The sequence below is a fragment of the Augochlora pura genome, chromosome 10 (genome assembly GCF_028453695.1).
Source record: "Augochlora pura isolate Apur16 chromosome 10, APUR_v2.2.1, whole genome shotgun sequence".
In the NCBI taxonomy this organism is placed as follows: Eukaryota; Metazoa; Arthropoda; class Insecta; order Hymenoptera; family Halictidae; genus Augochlora; species Augochlora pura.
This window is the reverse complement of record NC_135781.1, coordinates 28,793,290-28,812,903: the sequence shown is the minus strand read 5'-3', so window position 1 is coordinate 28,812,903 and position 19,614 is coordinate 28,793,290. Positions and strand designations below refer to the sequence as shown.

The following is a 19,614-nucleotide window of genomic DNA, read 5'->3' as shown; positions in this document are numbered from 1 at the left end:
TCAAACCTGGAGTGATTTTCTTCGTGTGAAGATCGCAGGCGGTAGGGATACTGAGGATCTTTGGGTTCGATCCTTGGAGTATCTTACAAGAATAGGAACCAGTGATGTCCGGATCGATTGGATGAACGTCAGCGATCTTTCCTAGGGGTATTTGCTCGTTGAAGGAATGGACGATCACGTGGACGGATCTAGACGACGATGGACTGTCATTCTGATCCGTTACGATCACGGTTATCGTGTGCTCGTTCCTCATTTTCGGGACACCGGAGTCTTCCACTTCAACCTGCAGAATAAAACACGAATTCCAAATCTGTATTCTAAACATCACGCTTCAGCTACCTCATAAATGCTATCCAATTAATTAAATATGGAAAATACACAACCGATGAAGGCATACTCGTCGAGACATCTTTAAAAGGATCGCTTACCACAAGATCCAACTGAGGCATCACTTCTCTGTCCAAGCTCCTGTTAGTTCTCAAGACTCCGGTATGCATATCCAAAGTGACCATGTCGCTCTGTCTACCACCGACGATCTTATAAGTGAACGGCGCTCCATTGGGTGGCAAGTCAGGATCGGTAGCGCTGAGTGTCATCACGATGGTTCCAGGCGGTTCATTCTCATTTACATATCCGACCATTTCCGGCGTGTCGAAGACAGGCCCGTTGTCGTTGATGTCTAGTAGCTCGATGTGAACTAGAGCAGTTCCCGTTTGCGGCGGTGATCCGCTATCGATGGCACCCACGGTGAGATCGTAAGCTGGAATAGTCTCTCGATCCAGCTGTTTAGCAGTCTCGATGTCTCCGGTTTGGGGATCGACTTTGAACGCTTGACCAATGTTTCCTCCGATGATGGAATACGAGAACTGGTTATTCTGCGGCTTGATGTCCTTATCGACAGCTCTGACAGTGAGCACTCTGGTACCGTGCGCAGCCCCCTCCGACACAGTAGCATCGTAGGAAGTCTGCAGGAACTCCGGAGGATCGTTGTCATCTTGGATCGAAACGATCACCTGGGCTTCGTCCGTGTCATTGCCCCTAATCCCACCTCCGTTCTTCGTCATCACGGTCAGCACCACTCTATTCTGCGTCTCTCGGTCCAGTCGCCTCGAAACTCTGATGATTCCAGTCTCGGAACCGATGGAGAATCCGCGGTCGTTCGACGACCCCACGAACAGATAGTAAACTCTGCCGTCTTCCCCAGTGTCCTGATCGGTAGCTTGCACCAAGCCCACCGATGTCCCAACTTCCGCGCTCTCCGACACGTCCATGTGGAACACCGGCTGGATGAACTTCGGATAGTACTCGTTCACTCCCGTGATGTGCACAGCAACTGTCGTGAATCCGACCATCTGCGGATTCGAGTCGGGGTTCGCAGCGACGATGTCCAGACTATACTCGTTCGCCTCTTCGTAGTCGAAGCTGATCAGAGACACGATCTCGCCCGTATCTTCGCGGATCCTGAAATGATCCTTGCCACTGCCGCCTAGTATCTTGTACTGAACCACCGCGTATTTAGGGGAGTCGATGTCCTTGGCAACCACCTGAAATTCGAAGCGAATCGTGTTAGGAGAATGACGAAGCTTATTGATAGACTCGGGATCGGTGCTTAGACGTTTGCTCACCTTGTACACGAAGCTGCTGGGTGGAGAGTTCTCTGGCAAGTAAGCTTGGTAGACACTCTGATTGAACGTCGGCGGGTTATCATTGATGTCGGACACGTTCACGATCAGCGTAGCGACAGCCAGTTTCGGTTCGAATCCCAAATCCGTGGCGGTGATGTTCAGCCTGTACTCTTGCACGAGATCGTAATCGAGAGGCTCTAGAATAGTCACCGCACCGGTGATGGAATGGACGAAGAACTCGTTCCTCTCGTTGCCCGCAGATATCTTGTATCGAATCATGCCGTTTGGCCCGTCGTCGCCGTCGGTAGCACTGACAGTGAGGATCGTGGTGTTCACAGGTTCGTTCTCAGGCACTCTGACCTGGTACCTGGCGGCCGCGAACGTGGGAGCGTGTTTGTTCTCTCCGGAGATCACCAACGTCAATGAAACCTCGTCCTTCTGGGGTGGCACGCCTTTATCGAACGCTCGAGCCTTCAACGAGTAGGTGGTGCCAACAGGGACATTGGCCAAACTGCTCCGGACGTATACCCAACCAGTTGTCTGATCGATGAAGAAGTGTTCGGTGGTATTCATGTTGACCAGGGAATAGCTAATCTCGGCGTTCACGCCGTAGTCCGCGTCGTCTTTGGCTACCAGCTGGATCACTCGTTTGCCAATGCCGTAGTTTTCGGGAACAGGGTACAGGTAGGACCTCTGCTCGAACCTGGGCGCGTTGTTGTTAGAGTCGACGATGCTCACGTGTACCACTGTCCTCGAAGACATTGGCGGCTTGCCGTTGTCAGTCGCCACCACTATCAGCGAGTACAGGTTCTCCGGGGATGACGGCCGATGCGTGTGCTTGTACCGCAACGTCTTCTTGCTGAAAACGTCCCCCGTCGCTGGATCCACCATAAACAAATCCGATGGTTGCAGCAGGCTGTACGAGATCACGGAGTTTGGACCCTGCTTGTCACGATCGATCGCTGTCACCTGGCCGACGTGCGCAACAGGTGGCTGCAGCTCTGGGAAGTGGAAGTGGTAGGATCCGGAGTCGAACTCGGGCGCATTGTCGTTTTGATCTTGGATCGTGATAGAGAGGGCTGTCGCGCTCAACCAGGCACCGTCTGCTGCTACCAGCTACGAGGAAAATCAATTAGTACTGGTTTTAATTGGCGAAAGTTAATTTGATGTTATTTTAATAATATTTAGAGACCTTCAATCGATCCCTTCACAAAGATTGAAGTCTAATGATTCAGATCTATTTGAACCTGGTTACACCATTAAATAGCTTTCAGTAACGTTCTCAAAAAAAAGAAAATCTTGAAGCGTTTAACGAGGTTTAAACTATAGTGCATATAAGACATAAACTAAGCGATGTACGAGACTTTTTAATTGATCGCTTCAATTATCCCCCAATTGAGGATCAGTTCTCCGATTGTCCTACCTGAACAAAGAACGAAGACTGAAGACCTCGATTTGTTTGCACCTGGTTACACTATCAAATCACTTTCAATGACTCATACGTCCTTAGAAGAAGACAATCTCGAAGGGTCTGTCTAGCATGGCTAAGCAACAAGGGATCTAGAGGATGATTAATGACCTACCTTCAACAGATATTCGTCTTGCTCCTCCCTGTCCAAGTGTCCATCCACCGTCACGTTGCCGCTCAGAGCGTCCATAGCGAACTTCATCCCGGGATTGTCAGTGAATGTATAAGTGACGTTGGCGTTTTGACCGATGTCAGGATCGCTGCTGGTTATCCTGATGACGAAAGTGCCGATCTCTGCGTTCTCCGTCACGTTCACGCTGAACAGTCTGGTGAAATGCGGCGGGTTGTCGTTTTTGTCCAACACAGTGACCAAAACGGTAGCTGTGCCCGTTAACGAGGGCTGTCCGTGGTCTCTTGCTTCTACCACCAATTCGTAGGAAGCGATCTGAAAGACGATATTAAACGTTACATTACAAACATTACATTACATTACATTACAAACATCACATTTTAATTCCAGCGAATTTAATATATTAATTTCGGTTTATTAGATTACCTCCTCGCGATCCAATTTCGCGTTGGTGCTAATTTCTCCAGAGTTAGAGTCGATGGTAAATGTCTCTGAAAAATCGTTCACCAGATAGTAAGACATTTGCCCGTTCTCTCCGGAATCGCGATCTTTCGCGGACACTTTGCCCACGAACAATGGCGGATACTCGTCTTCGGGCACCGTCGCGTTGTAGATCGATGCTTCCATGATGGGTGCATTGTCGTTCGCATCTGTCACGTTTACCAGTAATTGGACAACGCTTCTCAGTTCTGGAGTGTCCGAATCTCGGACCTCTATCCAAGCTTCGTAGTATGGGGCTGTTTCGTAGTCGAATCCCGAGGCGACCGACACCTAACGAGACAAAATTAGATTGATTTTTTTGTAGAATTGCTATTTCTCGGAGGACTTCTATTCTCTAAATTTTTTATTTTATAAATGAATAATATGTCGATTATTAAGATTTTATTTTGATTTTATTTTATACCCGCAACCCTGCGATGTCTTTTATGTTTAAAAGTTGTAGGGGTCGTTCCAGTATTATATATTCCTTATAAAATACAGCTGGTATTATTTATCAAGATTCACTTACAAAGTTGACAGGTCTCGATCCGACATCGTTAGTTTAGAATGACGAAAGATTAGGAAATGAGTCGATCAAGAATCGTACCTCTCCGGTGTTGGGATTAATTCTCAACGCGTCACCCACGTTTCCTCCAGCTATCCCGTAGACGAGATTACTGGCGGCGCCAACTTTCGGCGTGGTCGCGCTCAGCGTGGTGATCATTCGTGCTTCGGGCACGTCCTCGGGCAACGTGAACCTGGTGTTCATGGTGGAGAGGAAGCTGGGGAACAGCTGTTTCTCCCAAAGATGTATCACCAAATCCGCGGTGACCGTTTGCGGCGTCGTCCCGCAATCGGAAGCGAGGATTTGCAGCTGGTACGTGGTCTTGTCGTTCGCCAATTCCTGCGTCGCTCTTATCACTCCGCTGTTCGCGTCTATCGCGAATTTCTCCGCGTCCATGCCTTGCAGACGGTACACGATCCGCGAGTTCTCGCCGTCGTCGGCGTCCACTGCTTTTGCACCGAACACGAAATCACCTGACACGCAGAGACAATAACGATAACAGTCTCTAAAATACCTTGGGTTGCAATGTAATCATTTTAGACTCTGGGTGTTATATATTTGTAAGAAAATGAAGTAGCCGTAATTTAAACTAATAGAAAAATTTAAACCGAAAAGGCAAGTCAAAAAAGCGCGCGATTAACATCGAAACAAAGGCAAATCACGGATACAAAAGCAAGCGGAAGTATCATGGTAAAAGAGAAACGGATCCAAAAATGACAAGAAAATGTTAACGGAGAGAAAAAAGGGTTTAAAAGCTGATCGAACAAAGGATGAAAAGCGGTTTACGAGGAATGAAAAACGCTCGGACTCGAAAGAATCCGAGGTTGGATTTCCGACGATTTTTCAGAAAGATCAACGAACCGAGGAAGCTCGATCTCACCTGGTTTGGTAGCACCCGGCACGTACGCGGTGTATCGCGGACTGGAGAATCTGGGAGCGTTGTCGTTCACGTCCGCGACGTAAATGGTCAAATTGACGGCGGAGGCTGTCGGCTCGGTCGGGCTGGAATCCTGAGCGACCAGTGTCAAGTGATAAACGGAGGTTTGCTCCCGATCCAGCGGGAATACCGTGAACACTTCGCCGGTGTCGGGATCCGCGGTGAAATTTTCCGATTTTTCACCCAGCAGACTGTACCTGTACGGAAATCGCAACGTTTAAAACACGTCTTGGCATTTCTCTTAGAAGATCTTCCGATTTCTTTGTGTTACCGCTGTCACCGATCTTGTCGTTACGTCAACACGTCTTAGTCATTTATAGAAGTCGGTAGATATCGTATTAAAAGTGAAGCGATAAGCACCAAATTATCTCAGGAATTTTTCCTTTTTGTGGAAATTCAAAGTAATATCGTTGTTATAGAAAGATCGTTTGTATCTAACGGATGTGTACTGAGATATACTTAGATCCATTATCAGTCTTTATAAGAGATCTTTTGTATCTACCGGACCCATCGTACTTAGCCTCCATCTATCAGAAACTAAGCTTGCAAATCAAAAGATCGAAGTATCCATCAGATCCGTCGTATCTAAAGTATGTCCAGAGGAACCGTGTCCTTCGAAATCACCTGATCTTGGCGTTGAGGCCCTCGTCCTTGTCGGTGGCGTGCGGTTTAGTGACCCAGGTCCCGGAAGCAGAGTTCTCGGTGACCGTCGCCTTGTATTCCTGCCTGGTGAACTCCGGGTTGTGATCATTCACGTCGAGCACGACGATCCGGACGATGCCTGATCCAGTCAGCGGCGGAGAACCTGCGGAACAGGTTCGCTAATCGTAGATCGATCGGTCTATGATTATATAAACATACTCCAATAATTGATGCGCAGAGGGTATTGGGGACCCTTGACACTGCGCGATAATTTACGATTAGTGTATTATCTTTTTTTTTTTCTTTTCACCTATTATTTCTACAGATACGCGTATACAAGGCGGATTAATATTTTTCTGGTGTCCCGGCGACCGGACAGGTATGCGCTCGCGGCGCGTATGCTTATTTTCAACCTCGCGCGGGCAGGAAGTGGGACTTGCTTTGCATTGAATTCTTGCATTTGCAGGGCCGATGAATTAAACCCGCGGAATATTATTCGACTTTCGTCGTTGCCGGTGTTGCCGGGACCGGAGTGAAATACGCTTAATAGAAATTTACGATTTTCCATTGAAACGATCGATGTTTCAAGCGAGAAACCAGTCGTAGGTCTTATCGTTGTTTTTTAGTAGTATTGACGTCTGATAATTGCGTTTATATATTTAGAAATAGATTATAAAATTAGATTAGAAAATTATTTTACAATTAGACTGTGGTACTTTATGCAATGTAAAAATGATTTGCGTTACTCGCATGAAACAGGAGACAGACGACATTCTTGTTATTCATTTAATAATTTCGAAAAATTGGTTTATTATAATTTTATTCTCTATCTAGTAAATAAATTAAGATCATTTTGTTTCCATACTAATGTCTTAAAAATGACATAAAATTGACGTACATTGTTCGCGTATGTTACGGTATATATTTAATTTGTTTCGTTATTAATTTGCAAGTCCGAGCAAACGATTCTGTCAACCAGATACAGGTTGACGAGAAAATGGATTAGCTTAAGAGTTATTAATCTCGCCCGACAATCCCGAATAGAATCGGAACACGTCGCGGATCGGTCGCGGGAACGATCGTCGCGCGTTAAATTGGAAAAACAAGGATGCAGGCGGGTTAATTGGAACGGGTCGCGGCGGCATAATTTTCATCGGGGTGTGTACAGGTTCCTGTATCGTTCCGCGCGAATCGGAACGGGTCCGATGGAAAGATGCCTGGTGGCTGGCGTCGGCTCGCCGATCCGATCGGGGTCTAACGTCTTAAAGAAGACAAATTAACGATTTCACGAAGTATCAGCCGGCCCCCGGTACCGTCGAGTTAATTGCGCCGCCTAAAACAGGCCATTATTCTCCGGTGGGACCCGATTTCTCTGATTGCAGCAGGTACATTGTACCCGCGTTGCCGTGGCCCAGGGCCACGCGCCTCCTATAAGCGTATATCGTTCAATCACGCGGACCTCTCACGGGGAGGGCACGGGCACAACAATCGCGCGGCACAATGGTGTGGTCCACCATAGACGGCGTTCCCCGGTGGGCAATCCCTAAGAAATATACCGGACTCGCGCTAGCCAAAGTATTCTCCTTATTCGTCTGCTTAATCAACGGGGACAAGAGCCAACGACTCCGCCTCACCCTTTCGTTTCATTTTATTATTATCAGGCACCGGGGAAGGTATTCAACGACCCCGCCGGAGCCGCACGGCTATTCGTTTCTCCTGTTTGGCCCGCTTTGGTGTTGCTCGATCGGGTACGCCGGTGGCAAGTATCCGCCGGAACGCCCGAATTTATTCTCGCAATTTCTATCGATCGACGAGAAACTTTTCCTCTCAATCGATGGGACAAGGCAGTTCGCGTAGTATTGAATAAAATAATATATTGAATTTCTTACTGGAAAATAACCAGAAGGGAAGGGCGAAACTTATCGAATAAATGAAAGAAAAAAATAAGATTTATCGAGTAAGACGTATTTATCGAGTAAGACGAATTAAATCTTTTTCGTTCAAATATAGGCAATAAGAAAAGACTACAAAAATTCGATAATAGAAATGAAAAGGTAGTCGAAGACCGAGAAGCAAAAAGCTTCGACCTCGAGATGTCTTTCTGGCAAACCTTTGAATGAATGGTGAAAAAATCCACTGATTCTCAAAATTTGGACTTAAATGGTTTCTGCGCCAGGGTCTACGATCGTAAAGTTTATTAATCGGCGGATAACGGGACTGAAACCAGCCCGGAAAAAAAAGCGGAAACGGGCCATTTCCGGTCTATGATAAATTTCATTGCTTATGCGTTGAAAGTAACCCCTGCACGATGCTCAATAGCATTAAACGTAATAAAATTAATTAATCAGCCATCGGACTTCGTTATCCGACTGTTAATCCACCTTCGAGGGTATCAAGAGTATCAGGTAATTTTCTATCTCTTCTATTAAACCGTTAACACGATTCGAACGCAGATCTTCCTTCCGGTTTCTTTCGAGTTTGTACAAGCAACAATAATGGTTGTACGGTGAAAACGACTAGCGTCTTGCGCGTTTATCTCGTCGGCGAAGTAGTAATTAGGAAATGAGCTTGAATAAATAATTGCGGATCGTGGTCCGTAATCGTTCTTCAGAGAAGGAATTTCAACGGAGATCCAACTTTCTCGTTCACGAATATTAGGATACCTGTCAGTTTAACTCGAAAATCAGATACCCGATTCATATTGAGCAACTTGCAAAATTGATTTTTAAATATCCATTGGAAGTCGGTAAACATGGAACAGTCCCCATAAACATGGAATTATGCTATTTTTAACAAACGAACGATTTGATATCGCTTACGAATTTCTTTGATATTGCGACTTTTTAAATTACATCGATATTAGCAATTGTTTACGATACGAGAAATTTAACACTGTTCTAAACTGAAGCATACGCGACTGGCGAGAATGGCATACACAAAGCAAAATGGCATACCATATTCGGTATCCTTCCTTCGCGCAAATAAAGTGTCTGAAGCAGCTTGCAACGGTTATGATCATTGGATTGCGCATTTTATGCATTTATGGCGAACGAGAATAAGGTTTAAAGATGCAGCCACTTCGCCTTTAAGCTATTAAAACTATTACGAAGAAGGAGGAAAATTCCCATTCGATTTTCATTCCTTTGAAATTAAGGAGAGAAATTTTTATTTCGTACAGAATAACGCAGTTTAATGATAATTTTCATTGAAATCTGGAAATTGCTTCGCAAATATATGCAAACACTTACTATTACATAGTCTTCAGCTAATTGGAACTAATAAGAATCAATAACAATCGATTTCGGAAATCTTAATTTCATCTTTCTAAAACGCTGCATCGAATCGCAGCGTTCTACACGATTATTAATTCTAAAGTTCCAAGGAGTTGTAAAATTATGGAACGAACTCCGTTGAAACATGAACGCGAAGAAATTGGATTTTGGCCAGAAACGATTGTTTCCCAGACCGCTGTTCCGCTGGACCGCAACAAAAGCCGGGCCTTTAGTTAGCGCCTGGTAGGGACACGGGTTTTCGGATGGTGAACACGCGATAGCCGGCGCGCATACGCGACAGCCATTACGTATGAATAAAATAGGAATATAATGCGCGGGGTCCGAGCAAGCGAGCGAGCGAGCGAGCGAGAGAGCGAACAAGCGAATAAGGCGGGAGAGAGAGCGAGCGAGGGCACGGAGGATCTCTCTGGGGAAAGAGACCGGGGCCCCGGCGACTCCAAAACGTCCAAGAAGCGAAAGCTGGCCGTGAAGGGGCCAGAGGGTGGCCGAGAGGGCGGCGGAGGAGGAGGAGAAGGATAAGGCGAGGGAAGAAAGCGAGGCACGAGGGTTAACGGGTGGGGGGAGAGAGAGGAGCGGCCCGAAAGGGAGACGAAGAGAAAAGCCGGGGGGAGGGGGGGGGGGGGGGGGGGGGAGGAGGGGAGAGGGAGAAAGAGAGTGCAGCGTCCAGCGTCCAGGCAGAGGAAGGCATTTGAGAGCGATTATCATAATCGCGCGTCATAACTCTGCGGGCTTGTCTACCTCGGCGGGGACCGATTGGGCCATCGAGGGCCCCCCGAGCGGGACCGGCGCGGCGCGCCGAGGGGGCACCCTCTCTCGCAGGGGACTACCGGCTCCGGCGCGAGGGGTAGGGAGGGGTGGAGCGAACGATAAAAAGATTTCGACGAGGAACTGCCCACCGCTTAAAGAATCTCATCGAACAACCCACAAATTTATATCCAATTTGTATATTACCGCTCATTACTTAAACCCATCCCATATATCCTGCGTCTATTCTTTCTATTTCGCGGGGGTGACACTTTGATGCCCACCCCGCAACACACCGACGGGGCCCTCGACCGACCAGGAACCGACCGGCGAGAGGCCGAGAGAGGTGTGAAAGTGATGCGAACGACGAGGAGGACGTCGGGTTCACGCGCGAAACGTCTGCTCCGGTTGATTTATACTTTTCGGGGTCCGTGGTGGGTGCTGCAACCTCTGGCGAAAAGTAGTCCGTTAAATACGCTAAGTTTTTAAGCGCTGTAATTGCTATGGAGCCTCGGAAGTCGAATTCTTAATGGGTGCTAAGGACTTCTCGTTCGTTGAATATTTTTCTTCTACCCTTTCACACTAATTTGATAACATTAGCATAATCTAATTATCGTATAAATACGTTAATAAAAATACAATGTATTATATATTATTATATTTTAGCGTGATTGGTGTCTTTGGCTCAAATGCCGCCAAATATGTCATTGCGTGTGATTTAATTATTTCGAAAATTAATTTTTACAATAATTCATTATGTCTTGCTGCTTTTATTAAAATTGTATTAAAATACTTATACGCCACGAAATCTTTGCGATTGTTGGCGTGACGGTCGACGACTTAAACTTTGTAAAATTTGTGAAATAAGGGATCGGTAATTTCGACCGCGGTCGGTTTAGTATTAATGTCAGAATTGTCAGGACGGATAAACCGCTGGGAGCAATCGGTTGTCACCGTGAACACCGGACCTGTCCGAAGCGATTCCGTGACGCATTTTTGAAGAATCTCAGGTATCCGTCGCGGGGCCGGGCTCGATAATTATTCCGTGCGCCGTATAAATTAGTCCGAGGTAGCCGCGGACCTGATTTAGTCTTTAAAGAGGTCATGACGCGTCGTTCCGTCGCGCTAGAATCGGTTTTTATTCCGGCGAGAGAAGCGTCCTTCGTCTCTCGTCTTTCCTACGGGTTTTTTAGCCGAAGTGCCGAACCCCGACATAATTAAGTCCTTTGTCCGCACTAATTCGCAACCAGTTTACACAGAGGCCAAGACCGGTCATCGAGGGGCGGTCGGAAAAATATTCTCGCTTGGTAGACCACCCGACTAACCCTTTCAATGCCGGCCATTGTGCGGATCGCACCAGGTATACACCTGTTAAGCCGTCTCGGCGCAGCCCCATCGGGTTTCTCTCTACGCGGCTCATTTGTCCTTTGCCTCTTGCCAAGTGAGCAGAAGGATTTCAGGCCGCTTCTGCGCCCCGTAATATATCGCTAATCAACTAAATACTTTAACGCGTTAACTGCCGAAAATCAACCCCAACTAGTTCCCACGACATCGTAGCCGTTTAATCGACGAAGCCGGAACTTGACAGCAACATTGACAATAAAATTTCGCTATACGAGCGAAAATCTTTACCTTGTTGCTCTACATTTCTAATTTTTTGACGAAATTCATTTTTCACGATTTTCCGAAATAGTACCTGCTATGATTTCACTTTCTAGCTTCAGTATTGTTATTATTAAATATCTTTTCAAAAATAATTACAAAGCAGAGAGAAACTGATATGTACGAATGAAACTGAAAGTCAGGATGCCGGAAAAGTTGAAATAAGTAAAACATAATCTTTTTGCATCATAAATGGCCAAGATTAAATGATCTTAGTTAATAACGTTGTAACAGTACATTCAGCGGCATAAGCGTTAATTATCGTATCATTACTATCAATCAAAGAAATGTTTTCACTTACCAGTGTCCATGGCCACCAGAGTGAGGGTATACTCCGGCACCAATTCCCTGTCCAAAGGCCTCAGCAGGAAGATGTCCCCGGTGCTGGCATTGATTCGAAACAAGTCTGTGTCACCCTCCTTCAAGAAGTACCTGACCTGGTCGTTGTAAGGTGGAGTGTCCGCGTCGTAAGCTTTCACCTGCAACACAATCATTAAAGGGTGAAACCTCCGTCGTGGGGAATCTCCTTCGACTAACTAGAAGACCATTTTATCTGCTACGATCTTTTTTTCGGGTCGTTCCGAACAACTTGTATCGTCCCGGTCTATCGTCTAGCCGATACAAGAGCTTTCGCAATCCTCCAGAGGTCACGAACCGCACGGGTCGGAAACCTTTTCATACCTGTATCACGAATCCTCCGCCAGGCGGAACCATATTCTCCATGACGTGGGCCAGGTAAGGCGAGTCCAGGAAGACAGGAGCGTTGTCGTTTATGTCGAGGACGGTGATGGTAACCTGGGCAGTGTCCCCTCTGGGCGTTTCGCCGACCTCCGACGCGCAATCCTCTCCTCGAATCGTTAAATCGTATCTCGACTTTCGTTCGAAGTTCAGATTCTTCGCCACCCTGATCACACCGCCGTCTTCGGACACGGTGAAGTCTCGGTTGTCGTCCCCCATAGCGATGCTGTACCTCACCCTACCGTTCGCACCCTCGTCCCTATCCATCGCTGACACCTGTCACCAGACGAACAGATCGCGTTTATCTTCCGAAGAGAAACGTCGGACGTCTACGAATTTTTCTAAACACAGCTTAACCCCTTACGTAGCGACAACGAGTCGCGACGAAAATTCCATGCATAATTTATCGAACACGAACGCGAATCATTCCGTCCGAATCGAAAGAAAATTTGATTCTTCTTTTATTAAAATCTCTCTCCGAATGAAAGTGAACGAAGATATATAATGAACAATGATCGATTAATTTTTATACTCGCAGAAGAAAAATATCAGCAATTTGTTGATTCAGATTCAGACGCAGTTTTCTTCTCAAGCAATTATCACTCTAGACGTCAACCAAGTAGTTATCCTTCCGCAACAACTTAATTCCAAGGTTCCAGATCAGATCATTAATTTAATGTAGCCAATGTAACATGGTTGGGTTGTAATTGTATACATTAGTTTATGGGAGATGGTTAAAAATAGTTTCACACAGGCGTCGCTTTCCGAGGGTTAATTCCCTGCCACTCGATCCCTCCTCGATTAACCTTTTCCTTTAGGCGAGTGATACGCGTAATTCACACCTCCGCGAGGTAGTAAATCATTAAGACGCGTTTCAGGTCGTCGGGGCGGTCGGACGGAAGGTTAAGCCTGATTCGCACCTACGGCACTCACGCGGGACACACGGTTCTAGCAATGTTAAATATTACTCGATGCTATTCAAACAGATCAATTAGCACCAGCTCTCGAGACCGGCCCTCGTATTTTGGGAGCTGGCTCCGCTGTTTAATCACTCGTCGATGCTTTGTACTAATTGACACGGGTGGCTGATCGAACTCGATCGATTTACGTGCCTCAAAACTGTACTTGTAACAGTAGCATTTCACCTTGCTTCAAAATTAACAAAATCAATTTTTCTGACAATTTATAAAACCTGAAATGTACGATTTGGCTGTTTCCCTAATGTCACGGTAGCTCGTACATCAAAATGAATTTTGAATTTAATCGATACGACATAAAAGTACCACGAAATTAATTATTCCTCTAAAGAAATTATATATTAGATTTCCTCATAAAAATTAATTTTTAGAAATGCAATACAATTGTTATAGAATTGATTAATCTTGGGGAGGGACCATATGCAGACTTTCTAATAAAAATAGAATCAAAATGAACTACATTTAGTTCAATTGTATCATTGACAACGGATCTTTTCGATAAGCGAAACAGAACGATCTACAGATCGGAATGAAGAACATACCTGAAGGACGCTGGCGCCGATGCTGGCATTTTCGGCGACGGTGGCGGAGTACTGTGTGGGGTCGAAAACCGGGGAGTTGTCGTTCTCGTCGAGGACCGTGACAGTGACTGTCGCCGAGGACGCTCTCGCCGGTTCACCGCGGTCTCTCGCGGTTACGTCCAGGCTGTAGTTTGACCTTAATTCGCGATCCAGTGAACCAGATACACGCAACAGTCCATCAACGGGGCCCACGGTGAACGGGAGCGACGTGTCCTCCAGGGAGTACTCGACGTACCCGTTCCGTCCTTCGTCCCTGTCCACCGCTTTAATGGCCATCACCACCGTGTTGCTCGGCGCGTTCTCTATTATCGAAATCTTCGTCGGCGATATGAACTCCGGCGACATGTCGTTCACGTCCAGCAGCACAACCGTCACCTATAACCCCACAGTTTCGTACAATTTCCTCCACAGCTCTGCAAGCGATTAGACCGCGGATTTTTTGACAAACTTCTATCCTATTTTTTTAAAAAAGTAATACGTTCTTTATATTGATTTATGGATTCAATTTTGTTAAAACTTTGCACTGACAGCGAGAACATCGCATAGGTACTTTTCTCGCAGAAATATCGAATAGTAGAGTAACACAGATACTGTCAATGGATCCAGAAGATCTTCATTTTAAAGATAGAGAAAAAGGGAAACCTTTTAAGAACTGATAAAAATGACAGTGGACAAACCATTTTACTGTGATAACCATCGGAGGAGTACCTCTGTCTAAAGACGCTAATCGTTAGCCAGGAGAATATAGTCACAAGCTAAAATTTCCTAAGTATGTCAATCTATCCAGTAGCTACTTAAATATAGCATCGAATAAGTCAATTCGACTTCGAATTACGCGATGAATACATAGTAAAATCGTTGATCTTTTTCAGCAGTGACGAACCTGAACGGTGGAGGACAGTGGCCGGGCAGGTGGCAGGGGACTGTCGGTGGCACTGACCACCAAATTGTACAAAGGCTTCCGTTCCCTGTCGAGCAGCTTCTTCGTGAATAGCGTGCCGTTGGCGGCGACGCCGAAGTCGCCGTTCTCGTCACCGCCGGCGACAGCGTAAATTACTCGGCCGTTATCTCCGGAGTCCAGGTCCTGCGCCGCCACTGATAACACGGCGGTCCCGATGGTAGCGTTCTCGACGATGTCGACGGCATTCGGGGCCGCCTCGAAGATCGGCGCGTTGTCGTTCAGATCGACCACGTTGCAGTAGACGGTCACGGTCGAGGACAGCGCCGGGATGCCGGCGTCCGTCGCCTGGACCACTAGAATGTAGTGCTGCACCTGCAACGAGGTAAGTGCCTTCTTATCTCACTCGTTTTCGCTTTTAAAGAACGTGCCTCGTCGCTTCGAAACACGGTGATGGATTCTTTGTTGAGCATTTTTGGAATTTCCGGTCGGACTTCTACCAAGATGCTTGACAGAGAGGTCTGATTGCAGTCTGCTCCCAGGAAAGAGTGCAGGGTGTTCTAAAAATGTTTAACAATCGAGAAATAGAGGATACTTGAAGTCAGTTCAAGCAACTTTTTCCTTTACAAAAATTTTCTCCGAGGCATCGTTAATGAGTTATTAGTAAACAACATCGACCAGTGAGAGGCGAGTTTCGCTGGCGCGAGACGGTAGAACCAATTAGCGAAACAGGGCTTCGTCAGCTTGTTGGCTCGGCCACCTCGCGCTGACCGAGCTCGCTTTCTATTGGTTAATGTTTTTCGTTAATATCTCGTTAACTATGCCTCAGGAAAAATTCTTGTAAAAAGAGAATTGCTTAAAATAATCTCAGATGTCTCCCTGACATTTTTGGAACACCCTGTACATTGAGATGTACTCAATGTGTAGTGATTGGTAAAATATTTCTCGATTACAGCAAGGTTGTGATAGATGCGACACGGTATATTTTACATTTAAATAGCACAACAGCTAGTTTGTAATATAATATCTATTGCAAAAGTCATAGAAGATACAATTTAACACAGCATCTAACTGTCCCGTTATCCGAACGTTCAAGTGCTCCCGAGTAGTTGCGATAATGGAGGTTCCACTGTACTTTTATTCATCATTGAAACGAAAAGCGACTCGTTGCTATTTATTAGGTAGGTATGGATACCGAAGTTGTATCTGGTATCATTCGCAAGCGTGGAGCCGGCAAGAGCAACGTTTCGCGAAAGCAATTATATCGTCGCGACCCTGTGTGTTGCTCAGCCTTTGGCTAGTCTAGGGAGGCGAATACTCATAGACGGCGAGCTGCCATTAAAAGCGTACGTCGATCGATCTGTCGGACTCTGTTAGTGTTAAACCCTAAATTCTAGCGTTGCCTTCTAGTCGAGAGCTAATATAATAGGTACGCTCGAACCTGAACGCAGAGGCGTGTTCCGTGGTTAGAGATTTGTTGCCCCCGGGCAGCTACGCGTTTTACCGTATATACATACAGTATCGGTCAAAAGTTTTGTATCGCTTGCAGATATCCGATGCTTCGTCCTTCAACTTTCCTCTAATAATCCTTCTGAATATTTATACTACTGCAATCATTTTAGAATCAGTGAAGAGAATAAATAGAACTGTTTTACGAATTAAAAATCACGAAGAATAATCTAATGGTGATCGAAAGATGAAAAAGTCCGCGGAGTTCTAAGCAGCTCGATATATTTTCGAAAGTCGTGGTCGAATTTTTAAAACGAACGGTGTAGGTGTATTTGTGGGTCGGCTGATACGAAACTTTCGGCTGGTAATGTACAACACATCATGATTCTATCTTCCGCCGACTGGAGCACGAAAATCGTCGGAGGTTTCGAACGAAGAACGTTCGACTCCTGCGAAACCCATCATAATTAATTTAACCCCTACGTTACGGTAAATTTAGCTACCATCATCGGCTGAGCAGCGTCGGTCTAATTATTTCCAGCAGCTTAGTCAGCTATTCATTGAAACTGCCAATAATCGCGGAACTTGAAAATGCTTATTTAGCCAAAATCGCCGACTATATTTCAGAACATCACTGGGAATAAGATATTAACAATCGAACCGAGGCAAACGATTTCGAGATACGGAGCGATATTTTGAAAGAATCTAGTCATTTCTTATTCGTCTGAAATTATCGCGAAATAAGGAAAACAAATTCTTTACCACGTTGAATGGCAGTAAATTTTAATTAGGTTTCGAGATTCATTTTTATTGCAATATATTGAAGAGGCAGAATGTTACTATAATCTTTAGAATACAAAAGGATCGAATTAAAATTTATTATATTACAAACAGCGTATTAAAGTTTGGTGCTAATTTGTGAATATCTCTATTTTCAAGATGGCGAAATAATTCGGTCGTGGAACGAGGCCAAAGAAGTTTTGGGAGCCCACGATCTGGAGCACGCACCCGTTACGGTTTTTAAATAAGGTTGTCCGGGGTGCACCGTCATCAATTGTCAACGTTACCTGCTCGTAATCGAGGCTGGCCGTCAACGTGAACACGCCGGTGCTCGGGTTCAGGGAGAAAACGTCGTTCGCCCAATCGGATATCAGCGTGTAGCTCAATTGGCTGTTGGGTCCGTCGGCGTCCGCGTCGGTTGCAACCACCTGACCGATCCTGCTACCCCTCGGCATGTTCTCCGGAACGTCGAACGAGTACGCGGTGCTCTGGAACGTCGGCGCGTTGTCGTTCGTGTCCGTCACCTGTAAAACAGATCGGGTTTCTTTCCTATTAAACCGCGGAACACTAATCTCCAACCAGTTGTCACTAATCCCGGCCGGCTCGACCGCACTTTGACGGACAATTTTTCGTCTTAAGCAATTATTCAATCCTAACACATTACGGTAAACACAATAAGCGAAGTAGAACTACAGGCATCTGCAAATAATGCGATGTTCCTCTTCATAGAGGCACATATTTTATATGCACAATGAAGCAATATATTTTATATCCACAATGAAGCAATACATTTTATAATATAATTAAACTGTATAAAATTTTACAGGTGATATCGATTTTTATAAAATGATGCAACAACCTCAAAATATGCTATAGCTAGCGAGTATTTGATTTTAAAAATTATTTGATCTCAAGCAGAGATCAAATAATTGTTTTTTATCGTTTGCTTCAATTTATATTTTTGATGTAATTAATTATATATGTTCTTTATCATTAAACCTACTATGTCCGTTAAATTGACCGGTTTCACATTCTTCATTCCAAACTAGTTGAAATTATAGAAACACTTCCGTAGAAAATAATTTAACGAATTTCTTAAATGAAGCGTATCACAAGAATCCTCATTAATTATTGAAATTCTATCTCGTAAAATTTGTCTGGCGGTGGTTCGATAATGATCAACGTGTCGAAAAAAGAATGTAGCGATCGATTAGGCAATGATTAGAGCATCGCATGAGGAATGTTTCCGTAACAGTGGTACCGGGATACTTATGAAAGTCTGAAAACGAGTAAACACGACTTACAGAAAATCCTACGAAATCTACGCAGACTAAGTTATTCATTATTACCTTTTGTCACGACGAAAGGGGCTGTTACACAAACATACCGAACGCATAATCAGAGATCGTAAAAAATAAAATGCTGAATGGTGACGAAGAGTGCTCATTAACAATTAAAACATAAATTGCGGGATTCGTATTCGGAACGCATCGGAGAGCGCATGGAACAGGGCCCGCATTTCCGTTCGGCGTTAATTAAAAAAAACGGAATTATCCCTTTGAGCCGGTTGAAGTGCCAACATGGCTGACTCTGCGAGTTGATGAGCATCGCGATTCTCGACGGTATAATTCATCCTTCTCGAGGAGGCAGGGCCCGATCGGAGGGGCGAGAGGTGGCGGGGAGGGAGGGAGGAGGAGGAGGAGGAGGAGAAGAGAAGGTAGCCGAGCAAAGATAAACAATTGGGGAACCGAGGTCCCGGCGCTCCTGTTCCCTTTCAATTGTACTCGACGTCGCTCCCGAGTAAACACATTTCAATCATCCCGCGAAATATTCTCTCGGACGCTAACGGGTGACCGGTCCGCGAAGTCCAGTCATCGGAATTGCGGATCTCTCGAGACAGCAAAACCTCTTTGAAACGTCCCTCTGGCCACCGGTGCCCCCCTCCCCCCTCCCCCCTCTGTCTACCATTTCGTCAGGTATGAACACACAGAAAGAAATGGTAAAGAACAATGAACCCGCGCCACTGCCCGGCCGACCAGAATGCCGAGAATTCTCTTCGGGACTGCGACGAGTCATTATGTCAACAATTATAGGAATTAAATGCGGGATAACCGGCCGATTTATTGCGATATGCCGTCTCGACGGTAACAGCTCGGCGAAAACATAGAACAGTTTCATGGAGATACCGCGATTTTGTTCAATGGGGATTGTTCGGCGATCGCGGCCGAGCAGATTCCGTTACGCGAACCGCTTTTATTCGTGCAGAAGTTTGTTCGCTGCGATTAGATTTTATGGAATGGGATAAAGTAGAAACGGTTCGTTGGTTGCAAGGAAACGTCTTGCTTTTACCTGCACAAAGTGACGTTCCTCGATGAACCACTGTTTATTAGTTGTGCGTAAATGTGCCGCGTTATTGGAGCCACTTTTATTCTGCCGAAACGTTCGAGCAATTGTAATTTACAGCATAAGTAATTCATAAAATAATGAATTTACAGCAGCCAGCATATCGAATGTATTGCAAAGTAATCGAGCTAAACCTAATCGAAGAAGAAATTCTCTCCTCCACCCCTAAGATAGCCACCCCTAAATAACTAATTACAATAAACATACGAAGCTTATCGTAGAACAATCGAACCAGAACTAAT

General features: G+C 45.5%; 1 protein-coding gene across 1 annotated transcript in view; it reads right to left on the bottom strand.

Moving 5' to 3' along the window:
- Positions 1-19,614, bottom strand: part of Ft (cadherin-related tumor suppressor fat) — a 124,080-nt gene that overhangs the window by 4,708 nt on the left and 99,758 nt on the right. Inside the window, exons 3-15 of the mRNA XM_078192135.1 lie at positions 17,257-17,493; positions 14,726-15,115; positions 13,804-14,217; positions 12,228-12,560; positions 11,848-12,025; positions 5,830-6,010; positions 5,149-5,402; positions 4,311-4,741; positions 3,650-3,994; positions 3,209-3,538; positions 1,626-2,741; positions 429-1,544; positions 7-283 (exon numbers count right to left, since the gene is read on the bottom strand). Of these exons, the coding sequence (XP_078048261.1) occupies positions 7-283; positions 429-1,544; positions 1,626-2,741; positions 3,209-3,538; positions 3,650-3,994; positions 4,311-4,741; positions 5,149-5,402; positions 5,830-6,010; positions 11,848-12,025; positions 12,228-12,560; positions 13,804-14,217; positions 14,726-15,115; positions 17,257-17,493 (5,602 nt within the window). The remainder of the gene's footprint in view (positions 1-6; positions 284-428; positions 1,545-1,625; positions 2,742-3,208; positions 3,539-3,649; positions 3,995-4,310; positions 4,742-5,148; positions 5,403-5,829; positions 6,011-11,847; positions 12,026-12,227; positions 12,561-13,803; positions 14,218-14,725; positions 15,116-17,256; positions 17,494-19,614) is intronic.